This window comes from Haematobia irritans, chromosome 3 (assembly GCF_050003625.1).
Source record: "Haematobia irritans isolate KBUSLIRL chromosome 3, ASM5000362v1, whole genome shotgun sequence".
NCBI classification, from domain to species: domain Eukaryota; kingdom Metazoa; phylum Arthropoda; class Insecta; order Diptera; family Muscidae; genus Haematobia; species Haematobia irritans.
The window spans coordinates 220,046,801-220,065,062 of NC_134399.1; the positions used below are offsets into that span (position 1 = coordinate 220,046,801).

Sequence of the window (18,262 nt, forward strand, 5' to 3'; positions counted from 1 at the left end):
ATGTATGTTTATACTCGACCCCACGTTCTTCCTTTGTTAGAGTTTTTGAATTCCTTCCAAAATATCAAACTTTTATACCAAAACCAGTTTTTTATTACAAAATTGTTATTTTTGCAATAAAAAAATAATATTTTATCCAAAAGCTCAGTCCATTTCGTTTATATCAAGCACTGTTTCTGACTGTAAATCTTTAATAACCCACATTTCGAAGTTCCATTATAAAAATTTAATATAGTATAAATATAAATGCGTAAATTAAAAAAAAAAAAACAATTGGTGTTTGGTCGGAGCAGGGATTGAACCCACGACCCTTTGCATGTACGGCAGACATGCTAACCACTGCTCCACGTTGCCAACACATGTATGTTTCTGTTAAATAATGTTATGTTTGCATGGGCTCGTGGGCGCTGCAAACTATGCTATATAAATGTAACTTATAACGATAATTGTCTTCTGGTGACTATAACAGCTACGTAGCTCAGTGGTAGTGTGTTGGCTTACAAACTGTATGGTCCTCGGTTCGATTCTCCGTCCAGGCGAAAGGTAAAATTTAAAAAAAATTATAAAATTGAATAATTTCTTCAACATTATTTGTATTACAGAAAAAGGTGCCAAGAACTAAAAAATTTCGTGGAAGTGAAAATTATGTTAGGGAATGAGCACAATCTTCTTTGTGGAAAATTCTTCCAAGCATATAATATTTTTGGCTCAAAATGCTTCCAAAAATAGAATATGTTCACAAAAAACAAACATATTAATGTTTCGGCAGTATCCAATAATATATGTGCTTCCTGCAAAATATGATTGGAACATATGTTAGAGAGGCGATTTTTTTTTTGAGGGTGCAGTGATAAGAGAGAAGTTCAACACTGTGGTATCACAACGGACTGAATAGTCTAAGTGAGCCTGATACATCGGGCTGACATCTAACCTAACCTAACCTTCAACTTAGGCATACACTGGTAAAGAAAAAAAAACAATTAATGAAGTTTTCTTTGTGTATATATATTTTTAAGGCGCCAATTAGTTACTTGCATTCTTTTACTTGCAGCGTACTCTATAGGTCTCTCTTTCTAAACACATACATGTTTATAGGCTATTACTAAATTAATATATGTTTGCATTCAAGCATATTATATTTACAAAAATGTTATGTCCCAAACATAAACTGAGACATATATGTTAATATGTTAGTAACATATATGTCTCAGACATGTTATACTAGTTTATGAACATTATATGCTTGCACTTAAAAATATTGTGTTAAAAAAATTTGAATTCCAAACAAATAATTTTTACACCTAAAACAGTCTTTTTCGTCCGTGTCCCTTCAATGAACTATGGCACGTGTATTTCGGGAAGCCTTAACACGTGACAAATTAAACATAGATTTTCTTACCAATCTATATATAAAAAATCTTTAATTTGTTTTCAGCCTGTATACAAACTGCTGGAAGAGATCGCACAACATATAAACCACTCGAGAGTGTCGAATCGAAAATTTCTGACATCGAGACAAACAGTTCGTGTAGCAGCGGAAAAGATGAATCTGTCAACACAAACACCAATTTCAATGACACCAATAACAACAACAATAATAATAATAACAACAACAACAATAATAATAATAATAATGCCAACAACAACCACAACAATAAAAAATCAAATAAAAACAAAAAAGATGCAACAACCAACGGTAACGGAAGCAAAGATGAAGAAACTCTACATCCATCATTGGCCCAAGCGGTTGTGGTATTGGAAACGAAAACACTTTGGGATAAATTCCACGAACAGGGCACTGAGATGATTGTAACCAAATCAGGTCGTCGTATGTTTCCCACATTTCAAGTTCGCATTGGAGGACTAGATCCCCAGGCAACCTATATAATGATGATGGATTTTGTACCAGTAGATGACAAGCGTTATCGTTATGCCTTTCATAAGTGAGTGTTAAGAAAATTTAGAATGGTACATTTGCATCATGCTAAATTTAATGTGGATTATTTTGTTTTTGTTTTCTCTCTAACAGTTCCAGTTGGGTAGTGGCCGGTAAAGCAGATCCCATCTCACCGCCACGTATTCATGTACACCCTGACTCCCCAGCTCCGGGGGCAAACTGGATGAAACAAATCATATCATTTGACAAATTGAAATTGACCAACAATCAATTGGATGAAAATGGTCATGTGAGTATGAAAAGCCATATTTTAAAGGGGAATATTTCGGGTAGCATTTGTGAAATATTTGATGTCCAATATTATGTAAATATCTTTTGGGAAGCTATTAAATTATCATATTTATTGTTTTGAAATTTTTTATTAATCTTTTTTTGTCAACTAATTCCAACAAAAGTTGAGAGTAATAAACAAATGATCTTGTTTAGTGCGATAGGTAATAATTTCGTTATTTAATTACAATTAATTAAAATTTTGTATATATTCTAGTAAAATTTCACAACGACTATATTTAATTTTATCTGATCTTTCCTTTATTCCATTAGATAATTTTGAACTCCATGCATCGCTACCAGCCTCGTTTCCATATTGTATATCTGCCACCCAAAAACGCTTCCATGGATGAAAGTGAACACTCCAGCCATTACCGAACGTTTGTATTTACGGAGACATCGTTTACCGCGGTTACTGCTTATCAAAATCAACGTGTAAGTATACAAAAATCTGTATTTTTCTTGCTCTTGTCCCCAAATTATGATGTTTTAGTCCCCAAAAATCCCCAATTTAAACTAAAAAAACCTCACAAAAATCCCCAATACATTTTTGAAAAGTCTCTTTATACCCTCCACCATAGGATGGGGGTATATTAACTTTGTCATTCCGTTTGTAACACATCGAAATTTTGTTCTAAGACCCCATAAAGTATATATATTCGTGGTACATGGTGTTACTATATGGTCTCTAACAACGATGCAAAAATTGGTCCATATCGGTCCATAATTACATATAGCCCCCATATAAACCGATCCCTCGATTTGGCTTGCGGAGCCTCTAAGAGAAGCAAATTTCATCCGATCCGGCTGAAATTTGGTACATGGTGTTAGTATATGGTCTCTAACAACCATGCAAAAATTGGTCCACATCGGTCCATAATTATATATAGCCCCCATATAAACCGATCCCCCGATTTGGCTTACGGAGCCTCGAAGAAACGAAAATTTCATCCGATCCGGCTGAAATTTGGTACATGGTGTTGGTATATGTTCTCTAACGACCATGCGAAAATTGGTCCATATCGGTCCATAATTATATATAGCCCCCATATAAATCGATTCCCAGATTTGTTCTCCGGAGCCTCTTGGAGGAGCAAATTTCATCAGATCCGGTTGAAATTTGGAACATGGTGTTAGAATGTGGTCTCTAACAAACACGCAAGAATTGGTCCATATTGGTCCATAATTATATATAGCCCCCATATAAACCGTTCCCCAGATTTGATCTCCGGAGCCTCTTGGAGGAGAAAAATTCATCCGATCCGGTTGAAATTTGCAACGTGGTGTTAGTATAAGGCCGCTAATATCGGTCTATAGTTATATATAGCCGATCCCCATTCACACAAAAATTGGCCCATATCGGTTCATATTCATGGTTGCCACTTGAGCCAAAAATAATCTACCAAAATTTTATTTTTATGGAAAACATTGTCAAAATGTTATTTCTATAGAAAATTTTGTCAAAATTGTATTTCTATAGAAAATTGTCAAAATTTCATTTCTATAGACAATTTTGTAAAAATTTTATTTCTATTGAAAATTTTGTCAAAATTTTATTTCTATAGAAAATTTTGTCAAAATTTTATTTCTATAGAAAATTTTTTCAAAATTTTATTTCTATAGAAAATTTTTCCAAATTTTATTTCTATAGAAAATTTTTTTCAAATTTTACTTCTATAGAAAATGTTGTCAAAATTTTATTTTGTCAAAATTTTATTTCTATAGAAACTTTAAACTTAATTATATACGTACACACAAAGAAAAAAAAACGTTTGGAAAACGTGTACCGAAAACGTTTTTCTTTTGTTAGAGTTTTTTGAATTACTTCGAAAAGTATACACTTTTTTCACCAAAAAAATTTGTTTCGTACAAAAGTTTTATTTTTTCAATAAAAAAGGTATTTTTGAACCACCAACACAGTCCATTTCGTTTATATCAAACACTGTTCTTTTCTGATTTTAGGTCTTTAATAAGACACATTTTACAGTTCATAGTAAAAATTTAATATAGTAGAATGTAATGTTGAACATTTTTTCGGAATCTTCCGACCATATCTGGAATATATGTAAAAACAAAAAAAATGTTGGTCTTAGCAGGGATCGAACCCACGACCCTTGGCATACAAGTCGGACGTAGCAACCACTGCTCCACGGTGTCCAACTAAATGTATTTTTCTGTTAAATAAACTTTGTTTAATCGGCTCGTGGGCGCCGCAAGCTATGCTATATAAATACAACTTATATGGGTAATTGTCTATTGATGTCAATAACGGCTACATAGCTCAGTGGATAGTGTGTTGGCTTACAAATTTCATGGTCCGCGGTTCGATTCTCCATCCAGGCGAAAGGTAAAAAAAATTTAAAATTTATAAAATCGTATAATTTCTTCTACATTGTTTGTATTACAGAAAAAGGTGCTAAGAACTAAAAAACTTCGTGGAATGGAGAAATATGTGAGGGAAAATGCAATTAGCCAGAATTTTTTTTTTTTTTTTAGTTAGTCTTTATGAAATTGTTTTTACATCCTGGAAAAGAATAAACGTTTATCACAAAAAGTATATACTTTTCTTCCAAATACACTTCCTTTCAACGAAAAGCAAATGAGAAACGAACTTTGTTTGTCTAAAATTTCGTTTGGGAGGAAAGAATTATTTTTTGCGTATATTTAATCGGCCTTTCTTAGTTTAATATATTGTTACGAATTTGATAATTATAGATATAAGTTTATTTAAATTAGTTTCCGTTAATTTAAAATTTCAAATTGTAACGATAAAATTTTGCTATCACTTGTTGGAATCATCTATTCATTTTCTAGTATTTTCCTGAATTTCTTTTATGTTCTTTTGTTTGCTTACCGAAATGTTAGTTCTTACTCTCTCATAGAATAGCAACCCCTTTGCTTTGTTATTCTGCATTCTCATTTTATCTCATTGTCTATTGTCATTGTTGTTGTAGTAATGCGAGCATATATCTATGTGAGTGTGTATGTGTTTGGCAGCCACCAGACGAATAACTTAATGGTCGTAGATCCCTCTAGCATTGTCTAAGAATGTTCTGGCGTTGCCAGAATATTGTAGTGCTACCAGAATGTTCTCGTATTGCCACACCGTCATATATAAAAGCGCTCGCATGCTGCTAACGAGTCAGTCTTAATTAAAGCGTCAAACGAATAACTTCAGTGTGAACGAATTGTAAAGTGTGAAGTCATAGTAAATAAATTGTAGATTGTCGTTATTTAAAAGAACTGTGTTTTAATTGTCGGGTAATTAAAAACGCCTAAATATAAAAACGTAACAATTGGTGTCGGAAGTGAAATAACGAAAAAAAATCTACAATGAAGTTTAATGAGCTTCGTGTGGAAGACTTAAAAAAGGAATTGAGCAAACTGGAGCTGCCGACAACAGGCAATAAGGCCCAGCTTCAAAAGCGTCTACTGGAAGAGTTTGAACGGCGTAATATGGACATTGCGACGCATGAGTTTGATTATAAGGAAGACATTGATGAATCAATACTCGTCAATACAAGCAGTGTAGAAACTCCATCTGTGGCTTCGAGTGTTGTGGATTACACATCAATGCTCAATGTTTTGAGCAAAATGATGGAAGAAAACTCTAGAAAAATCATGGATGAGAATTCTAGAAAAATGGAAGAAAATTCTAGAAAAATGGAAGCAAGTTCTAGAAAATTGGAAGAAAAATTCGACGAAAATTCTAGAATTCTCAACGAAAAATTACAACAAATTTCTGAAGGCATGGAGAAACGTGTGGACCATATAGAAAATCAAATTGTGGAATTGGATAAGAAAGTTCTTTCCGTGGATGAGAAAATTATGGTTCATGATGAGAAGTTTCTGCACATCGAGAAAAAAATGTCAGAGCTGGAAATTAAAGGTGGTCCAGTGCGCGTCATCGAGGGCTCAAAAATCAAAACTCCTGTTTTCGATGCCTCAACGTCATTTGATGTCTTCAAATTCCAATTCGAAATGGTTGCTTGTAGAAATTTGTGGAATGACGATGATAAAGCAATTGAACTTCTATTGGCATTAAAGGGCAATGCTGCTGATGTGATACAAAGCATTCCCGCTGCTTCTAGAAATAACTATAATGAAGTAATAGCGGCACTTCAACGCAAGTATGGTGGAGAGCACAAGCAGGACATCTTCAGAATGGAATTGAGAGGAAGAATCCAGAAATCGAATGAAACCCTACAAGATTTCGCAACAGAAGTTGAGCGGCTAGTGCTTTTGACATACCCAGGTGAGAGTCATCCTCTTGTGGACCGCATCAAGATTGAAACCTTCGTCAATGGAATTCGAGACCCAGATATAAAATGTGCAACATATGCGTCACAAAAGGCTACATTCGCTGAAACAGTAACATTCGCACTTGCACAGGAGACTGCGAGATTACTAGCGCGGCCTCAAATTCACAAGGTACGTAAAGTAGAGACAGAGTGTGATGAATCAAAGTCCGTTATTGAGTCGATGAAAGAGGCCATGAAGCAGGCAATGCAAGAAATGAAGCAAGAGGCAAATAAATCCCGGATCAAATGCTATAACTGTGATAAGCCGGGACATCTAGCTCGAGAATGCAAAGCACGACGCAAACGGTCAAGGTCCACATCACCATCTCCATTTAACAATAGCCATAAGAAGGTGACCCCACAGTCAAGTGAGTCACCTTTAAACTAAATCGAGCTAGTTCAGCGGGGCAAGAGCTGGCTCCCACAGACGATGGCCCCACCATCTCCATAGCAATAGTTCAACAGAAAAATAACAATTTAACTATTGCGGGTGTTATTAATGGCGACAAGCGTACTTTGACGTTGGATACTGGTGCATCAAAGTCTATCATTAGATCTGATTTAGTAAAAGGAAAAGTTACACCACTGATTGGAGTCAAGCTACGCACGGCTACAGGGGAACCCGCAACCGTATATGGAAAGGTCACCGTAAAATAAACTATTGCTAACAAATCCGTTACTTATGATTTCATTGTGGCCGATATAGTAGACGAAGTTATAATTGGAGCGGATTTCATGATTGCTTTTGGCCTCAATCTGGATATGAAGCGTCGTGTAATGACATGGTGCGATGCCGAAATAACGGTAAACGTGGGATACGACGAGAATACACCTGTCAGACGTTTGACAACGAGCCAGTCAGAGTCTATACCACCGAATGCCGAAGCAATTATATGGGTTTCTATGAATGGAGATTGTGAAGTCGGCCAATTGTGGGTTGTTGAACCAGCAGAAAACAAAAGCAACAACATCTTGATAGCAAATGCCCTGGTAACAACGAACGAAGAGAGACTAATACCAGTTCGTGTCTTGAACATGTCTGACAATCATGAGCAAATTGCAAAATTTTCTGATATTGGAAAATGTACACCAGCCGAGGCAATAGTCAATTTGGAAGGCAACTCATCAAAGACACATGGAGCAGTGAGAAAACATCTAGAAGGGTATTTTGAGGCTTGGACACGTCATCTATCGCCGTCAGAGAGAAATAAAGCCAAGCAATTGTTGCGGAAAAACGCCTCTGCTTTTGCTTCTGAAAAGGGAAATCAAGGAAGAACATCTGTAGTGAAACATGAAATTAAAACCGCAGAAGAAAGGCCCATAAAACAGGCACCACGAAGTGTTCCCCTGGCAAAAAGAGACGAAGTTCAAAAGCTCATAAAGGAAATGGCGGAGAGTGGAGTGATCGAGCCATCATCAAGTCCTTGGTGTTCCCCAGTTGTGCTGGTCAAAAAGAAAGATGGAAGTACCCGATTCTGCGTGGACTACAGAAAACTGAATGATGTCACCAAAAAGGACAGTTATCCGCTTCCACGCATTGATGACACGTTGGACACACTAGCCGGAACAACATGGTTTTCTACGCTTGATTTGCAGAGTGGATATTGGCAAGTAGAGATCGCCGAGAAAGACAAGGAAAAGACGGCTTTTGGCGTTAATGGCGGTCTCTGGCAATTCAATGTAATGCCGTTCGGGCTCTGCAACGCTCCGGCTACCTTCGAAAGATTGATGGAGCGGGTACTAAAGGGGTTGCACTGGAAGTCGTGCTTGATATACTTGGACGACATCATAGTGATGGGCAAAACATTTGACGAGCACCTTAAGAACTTGAAAGACGTTATCCAGCAATTGTCAGCCGCTGGTCTACGCCTTAACGCAAAGAAATGCTCCCTTTTCCAGCGGGAAGTGAAATACCTGGGTCATCATGTGACTGCAGAGGGCATATCCACCGATGAAGACAAAATCCAAGCTGTCAGAGATTGGCCACGACCCCGAAATCTCCACGAATTAAGAAGTTTCCTTGGGTTATGTACATATTACCGACGATTCGTCCCAAACTTCGCCAGCATCGCCGCTAGTCTCCATAAATTGACGCAAAAAGGTCAGAAGTTCCAGTGGAGCGACGAACAGGAGGATTCATTCCAACATTTAAAAGAACTTTTATGTTCAGCTCCTGTTCTAGCGTATCCTATTCCGGGCGAAAAATTTGTTTTGGATACAGATGCTAGCGCGCATGGTATTGGAGGTGTGCTATCCCAACAGATAGACGGCAAGGAGAAGGTCATCGGATATTTCAGCCGAACGTTGTCCAAGCCCGAAAAGAACTACTGTGTAACGCGACGAGAGCTGCTAGCCGTCATAGAGGGTGTAAAACATTATCATAAATATTTGTATGGACAACACTTCTTGCTCAGGACTGATCACTCAGCTCTACGATGGTTGCTCCAATTCAAGAATCCGGAAGCTCAACTGGCACGTTGGATCGAGAGGCTCCAAAGCTATGATTTCAGTATCGAGCATAGAAAAGGTGGAAAACACGGTAACGCTGATGCTTTGTCACGTCGACCTTGCAGTATAGAATGCAAGCACTGCTCGAAAGCTGAACATAAGGAGGAGATTGTTGATATTCGGCTGTTACACATCGAATCTGGGGTGGACTGGCCAACAGAACAGCGTAAAGATCCCATTTTGAACAAAATTATTTCGGCAAAGGAAGAGCACAAGAAACCCAGCAAGAAAGACATCGCAGCCGAAAGTCCACTTATGAAAGCATACTGGGCTCAATGGGATAGTTTAGTTCTAGTCAATGGATCCCTGCAACGTAAATGGGAAAGCGAAGATGGCAAGAGCAGCCGAAATTTGATCATCGTGCCGGATTCCAAAATAAGAGAAGTTTTGGCGGAGTTCCATAATGGTCCCAGTGGAGGTCATCTGGGAATAACCAAAACAGCCGAGAAAGTGAAGCAACGATTCTACTGGGTTGGATGCCAGAAATCAATTGCTGAATGGGTAGCCAATTGCGAGAAGTGCATGAAGGCGAAAGGTCCAACAAGGAAAAGTCGAGGTCCTATGCAAGAATATAGACCAGGAGCCCCGTTTGAAAGAATAGCAATGGACGTGGCAGGCCCTTTCCCAGTAAGTGATTCTGGAAACCGTTATGTCCTTGTGGTCATGGATTACTTCAGCAAATGGCCGGAGGTGTATGCAATTCCAAACCAAGAGGCAAAAACGATTGTGGATGTTGTCAACAAAAACTGGATATGTCGCTACGGTGTGCCGTCCGAGATTCACTCAGACCAGGGAAGAAATTTTGAATCGGCCATATTCAAAGAGATGTGTGAATCCCTTGGTATCAAGAAAACGAGGACTACACCATTACATCCACAATCCGATGGCATGGTAGAAAGGTTTAATCGCACTCTGGAGGAACATCTTCGAAAAGTAGTGGACAACGGCCAGAGGGACTGGGACGAGCATATACCAAAGTTTTTGCTGTCGTATAGATCTGCCATTCATGATTCCACCTCTCGAACACCGGCCAATGTTCTATTCGGAACTGAGTTGAAGTTGCCTGGAGATCTGATATTCGGCGCTAAACCTAATGAGCTCGCCATGGAAAAAAACAGAAACGACATCCCGAACACTTTCGGTGAAGTTCACGAATCAGTGCGCAACAAAATAAAAATGGTCAGCAACAGAATGAAGGCGAGATACGATCGTGCTGTAAATACTGAGGGCTTCCAAGAAGAAGAATTGGTTCTGCTGTTTAACCCGCAACGAAAGAAAGGATTGTGTCCTAAACTGCAAACACAGTGGGAAGGCCCATACAAAGTCATCAAGAAGATCAATGATGTTGTATACCGGATTCAGAAGGACGACAGCCCTAGATCAAAGATGAAAGTTGTACATCTGGAACGATTGGCTCCTTACGGAACAGGTTCTGTGCCTGTTCGGGACGAACAGGCTTAAGCGGGAGGCAGTGTTACGAATTTGATAATTATAGATATAAGTTTATTTAAATTAGTTTCCGTTAATTTAAAATTTCAAATTGTAACGATAAAATTTTGCTATCACTTGTTGGAATCATCTATTCATTTTCTAGTATTTTCCTGAATTTCTTTTATGTTCTTTTGTTTGCTTACCGAAATGTTAGTTCTTACTCTCTCATAGAATAGCAACCCCTTTGCTTTGTTATTCTGCATTCTCATTTTATCTCATTGTCTATTGTCATTGTTGTTGTAGTAATGCGAGCATATATCTATGTGAGTGTGTATGTGTTTGGCAGCCACCAGACGAATAACTTAATGGTCGTAGATCCCTCTAGCATTGTCTAAGAATGTTCTGGCGTTGCCAGAATATTGTAGTGCTACCAGAATGTTCTCGTATTGCCACACCGTCATATATAAAAGCGCTCGCATGCTGCTAACGAGTCAGTCTTAATTAAAGCGTCAAACGAATAACTTCAGTGTGAACGAATTGTAAAGTGTGAAGTCATAGTAAATAAATTGTAGATTGTCGTTATTTAAAAGAACTGTGTTTTAATTGTCGGGTAATTAAAAACGCCTAAATATAAAAACGTAACAATATACTACCAATGGACTACCTTGTAATTTAGAAGACGGTGTTAGGAAGTTTTAAGATACCTTGCCATCGGCAAGTGTTACCGCAACGTAAGTAATTCAAATGTGGATGACAGTCTTCAGTAGAAGTTTCTACGCAATCCATGGAGAGTACATAAGATTCGGCCTGGCCGAACTTACGGCCGTATATACTTGTTTTTTAATAAAACAAACGACTCTGCTGTAGAAAATCAGTATTGATTTAAAAATTTAAATTTTGTCAAATCCAGCAAGCTGGAATAAGATCAAGATTTCGAACTACAACAGGTGATCGTCTTGCAAATGCTGGAGATATGAAAATGGGACTTCGATCACCTTGTATTTATGAACGAACATTTACTTATAAATATTAGAAGTAGTAAAATTGAGAGGTAGACACGAATATAAAATTTTGACAAAATTTTCTGTAGAAATAAAATGCTGACAAAATTTTCTAAAGAAATAAAAATTTTGACAAAATTTTCTATAGAAATAAAATTTTGACAAAATTTTCTATAGAAATAAAATTTGGCAAAATTTTCTATAGAAATAAAATTTTGACAAAATTTTCTATAGAAATAAAATTTTGACAAAATTTTCTATAGATATAACATTTTTTCTACCGAATATAAAATTTTGATGAAATTTTGACAAAATTTTCTATAGAAATAATATTTTGACAAAATTTTCTATAGAAATAAAATTTTGACAAAATTTTCTATAGAAATAAAATTTTGACAAAATTTTCTATAGAAATAACATTTTGACAAAATTTTCTATAGAAATAAAATTTTGACAAAATTTTCTACACAAATAAAATTTTGAAAAAATTTTCTATAGCAATAAAATTTTGACAAAAATTTCTATAGAAATAAAATTTTGACAAAATTTTCTATAGAAATAAAATTTTGACAAAATTTTCTATAGAAATAAAATTTTGACAAAATTTTTTATAGAAATAAAATTTTGACAAAATTTTCTATAGAAATAAAATTTTGACAAAATTTTCTATAGAAATAAAATGTTGACAAAATTTTTTATAGAAATAAAATGTTGACAAAATTTTCTATAGAAATAAAATTTTGACAAAACTTTCTATAGAAATAAAATTTTGACAACATTTTCTATAGAAATAAAATGTTGACAACATTTTCTATAGAAATAAAATGTTGACAAAATTTTCTATAGACAAAATTTTCTGTAGAAATAAATTGTTAGCTAAATTTTCTATAGAAATAAAATTTTGACAAAATTTTCTATAGAAATAAAAAGATTCAACCGATTTCTCGAAAAAAAAAACCCACAACAATTCCCAAATTCATGGAAATTCTCCACTAAACCCCCAAATCCCCAACTCAGAAATTTCGTCCCCATTCACGAAAAAATATCCCCAATTTGGGGAGAAAGTCCCCAATTTGGCGAAAAACGTCCCCAATACTGGCAATACTGTATGGGAGTGACATTAGTGCACTGAGAAAATAAAGGACGGTATTGTGTTCGGTTTTCGCGGCAAAAATCTACATCGCGTGTTGGTATACCTACATTCTACAGAAAGTTTTTGCCGAGAGAAAACTGCCAATCGCTGTTTCTCGCTCCAAGTGTCTGAAATGATCAAAAAAAAAAAAAAATACAAATTTGCCCACCCATACACAAAAAATTGGGGATTTTTTCTCCCGGAATGGGTATGGAATTTTTTGGATGTGAGATCGGGAAATTGATGGGGAATGTTCAAATATTTCAAAATAAGTCACATGCAAAAAATTGTTCCCTCCAAACAACCATGGTTTGCACTTTTTTTTTCGCTGTAAGTAAATTTTTTTAGAAGAAAAGAATATACTTTTACTTTCTTTTACATGATGTGAAAAAAATTTCATAAAGACTAGGTTAGGTTAGGTATTGTGGCAGCCCGCCATTTCAGGCTCACTTAGACTATTCAGTCCATTGTGATACCACAGTGGTGAACTTCTATCTTATCACTGAGTGCTGCCCGATTCCATGTTAGGCTCAATGACAAGGGACCTCCTTTTTATAGCCGAGTCCGAACGGCGTTCCACATTGCATATAGACTAAAATAGGGAACCACCGTGGTACAATGGAAATCTACTAATAAAAAGATGACTTTCCAAAATCATGAACGAATGGTAACAAAATGAATCGGAAACCTTCACGAAAAATCAAAAGGGAATGTTCACGATTTCGTCCACGGGAGTTCATGATTTCATGAACGGCTTTCGTTTTTCATTGACCTTGAAAAGTCCTAAAAAATTATTCGTTAGATGTTCTTATGGGAACTCTGTGGTGCAATGTGCTAGGTTAGGTTAGGTGTCAGCCCGATGTATCAGGCTCACTTAGACTATTCAGTTCATTGTGATACCACATTGGTGAACATCTCTCTTATCACTGAGTGCGGCCCGATTCCATGTTAAGCTCAATAACAATTGACCTTCTTTTAATAGACGAGTCCGAACGGCGTTCCACATTGCAGTGAAACCAATTAGAGAAGATTTGAAACACTCATAAATGTCACCAGCATTACTGAGGTGGGATAATCCACCGCTGAAAAACTTTTGGGTTTGAACTCACGACCCTGTGGCTCCCTTCATAAAGACTAACTCATTTTTTATTTTCTGGTTAATTGCATCTTCCCTCATATCTTCCTCACTTCCAGTGTTGCCAGTATTGGGGATATTTTGTCGTGTATGGGGATGACAATTTTGGGTTGGGGAGTTGGGTTAGGTAGAGATTTTTGTGAAGATTTGTTCGAAATCGTTTCAGTATAATAAATCAGGTTTACAAAAATGGTTTATACAAAATTATTTTTACTTCTACCTTACTAAAAAAGAAGTATAGAACAGAAGCACTTATTTGCTACAGCGCGAGCACATTTCTACATATTTTTTAAACAACTTTGTAAGGAATTTTAGTTTTAATTAGAGATTTTTGGGGCAAAAGTCAGAAAAATACTGGAAACACTGCTTAATTCTACGAGGTTTACTTAGTTCTTAACAATGTAGACGAAATTATTTGATTAAAAAAATTTTTCAATTTCACCTTTTACCTTTTACCTTTACGTAAATGTAATTGTCATTAACAGACAATTATAGCTATAGCCATCAATGCACAAGCAACGCATGCAGACGCTCACAAGCCGATGTAAAGAAACTTTATTTCAAAGAAACATACCCTTTAATCGGTCCATTTTTTACAAACCTTGAACAAAATATAACTTTTGTAAACTGAAATAATGTAATTTTTTATGAAAGAAGTTAAAAACGTATTTGTGATTTTTTGGGAATGAAAGCAACTTTATTTGGGGATAAGAGCCAGGAAAATACTAAAACGCATGAGTTATACCATTTCAGAGTAGAGTTGCGAGTGGAATTTCACTCATGCAAACTCATGATGCACAATTTACAATCACTCAATTTTACTCATCGATGTACTATTGAGTTAATCCAAGTTGTAAGAAATTGCCCGGAAATGTTCACGATTTAATTTCATTTTTTGCACGAGATGAATTTTTTGCGCTCTTATATAAAAACTTTCGGAGTACGTATAACCTCAAAAATGTTAAGCTTTACGATAGAGCTTTCAGTTGGTAGATTGCAGCACTGGGGTTGCCCAATACCGCCAAAAAAGGCATGTTTTGAAAACCTCACGGAAACAGATTTTGCATATCATAGTGAACATATCTATTTAGGGGTTTAAAATAACACAATTATGAGGGAACCCACACTGAGAGTTTTCTTTTCTGAGGAACGAAATTTAAACACAAACGAAGTTTTCTCTTAACGCTTAAAAGTTTTCCTTAAAAGCAAATAAAACAAATTGAGCACAGTCATTGTGCATGGCTTGTCATAAATTTGAGTTTGTTTGCTCCTGAAGAAAATACTTTGTAATAAGGAGGAAATTCGTTTGTCTAAAAGTTAGTTTCGCAGCAAAGTATTTTTGCTTTGTGGGCATGAGACTAGGTTTAGAAAGTGCTCATTCCAACTATAGCGTTAAGGTCATCCATTCATTTACAAGTCACTTATTTCAATTTCGCAATCCCAATTTCAGGTTACCCAATTGAAAATCGTCAGTAATCCATTCGCCAAGGGTTTCAGAGATGATGGAACAAGTGATGCGTAAGTATTATATTCGTAATTAATTTATATTTTATTAAATTTCAAAACCACATTCATATGAATTTCGATGAATTTATAATGTCTACAACTGAAATCTCGAAGCAATTCCATTTTGATTTATCCATTAAACAGCAATTGTGCATACGTACGAACATCTGCTTATTAGCAGATGGGTGAATATGTATCGTCTAAGCACATCTGATTTTTATATTTTGACTATATTCGAAGGAATTCCCGAATTCCCTCTAATTTTTTGTTTTCTAAAGTATCATCGTTTATTACAAAAAACAAAGCAAAGTGTGATGAGTGCGGTGGCTGGAATGAAATGAAACCAAACCAAACAAAACAATTCATTAACTAAACAAATTCCATTAGATGTGCCCAAAAGAGCCTAGCTAGCATCATACAAAACGCCAAAGAATAAAGGAATTCTTGTGAATTATGGCCAAGTGTTAACGATATGCGCCCACTTTTGCTCTTTGACGAAGCCATAATTCAAATTTATTGAAACACACTGAGGCCTCCGTTAACGCAGTGTAGTTATATGCATATCAGTTTCTTTATGCCGAACTTATAGAAAGTGTGTATGTAATCTCAGAAAATGTTAATTAAAATTGGTTAATACATCACTGAGGAATGTGGGAGCGCTGTGGTACATAGGTTTCCAAGCCAAGCGTCATCTTCAGCCAAATACCAACAAATTTTTCATTGGCGGATTATCTCCTTAGTTCCCTTGACATTGAGCCAAACATAGAATCGGGCTGCACTAATTGATAAGAGAGATGTTGGGAGACATAGTGCTCCCTATATCGTGAGTGTTAAGGACACCTGCTGAAGTGATGTTTGATCCCATCTGATACTTCTAAAAGGAGTGGTTTATAGAAAAGCAGGGCGAGTCTTAGATGTGCATATGACTGGGAAGACGAACATTATTATTCAATATACAGTCGAAGCTCGGTTTAACGAACGATATATATTCAGACCCTTTCGTTATTTAGAAAAATTCCTTAAATCAAACGGGAATATTAGGTTAGGTTAGGTGGCAGTCCCATGTATCAGGCTCACTTAGATTATTCAGTCCATTGTGATATGTTACCACATTGGTGAACTTCTCTCTTATCACTGAGTGCTGCCCGATTCTATGTTAAGCTCAATGACAAGGGACCTCCTTTTTATAGCCGAGTCCGAAAGGCGTTGCACATTACAGTGAAACCACTTAGAGAAGCTTTGAAACCCTCAGAAATGTCAGCAGTATTACTGGGGTGAGATAATCCACCGCTGAAAAATTTTTTGGTGTTCGGTCGAAGCAGGAATCTTGTGTATGCAAGGCGGGCATGCTAACCATTGCACCACGGTGGCTCCGGGAATATTATTATTATTTTTTTATCGTAGTTTTTTACCAGATGAGTACCAATTCATAAGCATTTGGCAAAATTAAACTACAGAGGCACTTATACTACTTTAAATAATCCTTAAAAACTGATAAACTTGATATATCTAGATTAGGTTAGATTGAAAAGAGCATCCAAGATTTGCTGTCCCATGTCAATATCCGCCTTGATGTGTGCTCTAAGTTCTTAGACGAATTCCCTAATTTATTTCCAGTCCCCGGTTTCAAGATAGCCCAGGCTAGGTAGTGTTCGTAGTAACATCATCCTAAAACGTCCTATGTTACATACACCATTACGCTGCTGCACTTGTCGGCATAGATGAACACCTCCGGAACGAAATTTTAGACAAACGAAATTCACCTTTCTTGTAAGTTAATTTCTTCTTTTTAATTTGCTTTTAAAGAATTTTTGTTTTCGTCAAATGAAAACTTCGCCTGTCTGAAATTTCGTTCCTCACAAAAGAAAACTCTTCTTTCAGTGTACTTTCAACGCTATATTACCGTTTCGACCGAGCACCAAAAAAGTTTTTCAGCGGTAGTTTATCCCTCTTAGTAATTATGCTGACATTTCTGTGTATTTCATAGTTTCTCTTCAGCTAGAAGAAGGAGTTTGCTTGTCATTGAGCTAAATATAGAATCGGGTAGCACTCATTAATAACATAAAAATTCACCACCTTTCCATAGGCGATCCTACGAAAATTTGGTGCCACTAACGGACCTATCACAGGACTAGTACCAGTGCTCCAGTTTGCCGCAGTTTTTACATTTTCATATAATATATTCATTTCTTTATTCTCTTGATTTTAAAATCTTATTGGATCTAGACATGTATCTATACAGTGGGCGAGAAAATAAACTGTACAAAATTATTTTGGAAAAAATGTTTTTGTTTCACCCTTTAAATTTTTTATTTTATTTCAAACTTTATGTTTTTTTTAAAGTATATTCAGAATTTAACTTAACACTAAAACAAAACACAACAAAACATTAGAACAACAGGAGTTTTAAAACAAAAACAAAATATATGACATATTTTACGCGCCACAAATAAGTGTATTGAGCGGCTTTGGACTTCCAAATATGCCGTTATATTCCATTGGTTGTTTATATTAGTACATTATTTCAACTCGCTATTGATGTTTATAGTAGTTTGACGCCATTGTTCAAGTATAACCTTTTGTCGATAGTAAATTATTATTTTCCCAAACATGGGCAGACAAACGTCCACAGAAGTCAGAAAACTAGTTATAAATCTTCGGAGAGAAGGCAAGACTCTTCGTAAAATCGGGTCTATTATAAAAAGAAGTCATAATACAGTTAAGAATATAATTGATAAGCATGAAAAATTTGGTACAGTGAAAAATCGTCCCGGTGCAGGCAGACCAAGAGTTTTAAATGAGGTCGAAATACGATCCATAGTTCGTGATGTAAAGGAGAATCCATTTAAAAGTGCAGTAAGAATATCGGAAGAAGTCTCTTCTAGGGAAAATACAAAACTAAGTGCTAGCACAGTAAGACGAGCACTTCATGCATATGGTCTCAAAAAATACGAAAATAAAGAAGTTTCTTTCTGGAACAACATTGTTTAGGGACGAAAGCAAATTTGAGGTTTTTGGAAA

At 36.0% G+C, this 18,262-nt stretch overlaps 1 protein-coding gene across 1 annotated transcript in view; it reads left to right on the top strand.

The window, feature by feature from the left end:
* The window catches only part of org-1 (T-box transcription factor 1), a 45,003-nt gene that overhangs the window by 20,720 nt on the left and 6,021 nt on the right, over positions 1–18,262 (top strand). The window contains exons 2-5 of the mRNA XM_075302977.1: positions 1,436–1,943; positions 2,030–2,186; positions 2,501–2,662; positions 15,186–15,253. Of these exons, the coding sequence (XP_075159092.1) occupies positions 1,436–1,943; positions 2,030–2,186; positions 2,501–2,662; positions 15,186–15,253 (895 nt within the window). The remainder of the gene's footprint in view (positions 1–1,435; positions 1,944–2,029; positions 2,187–2,500; positions 2,663–15,185; positions 15,254–18,262) is intronic.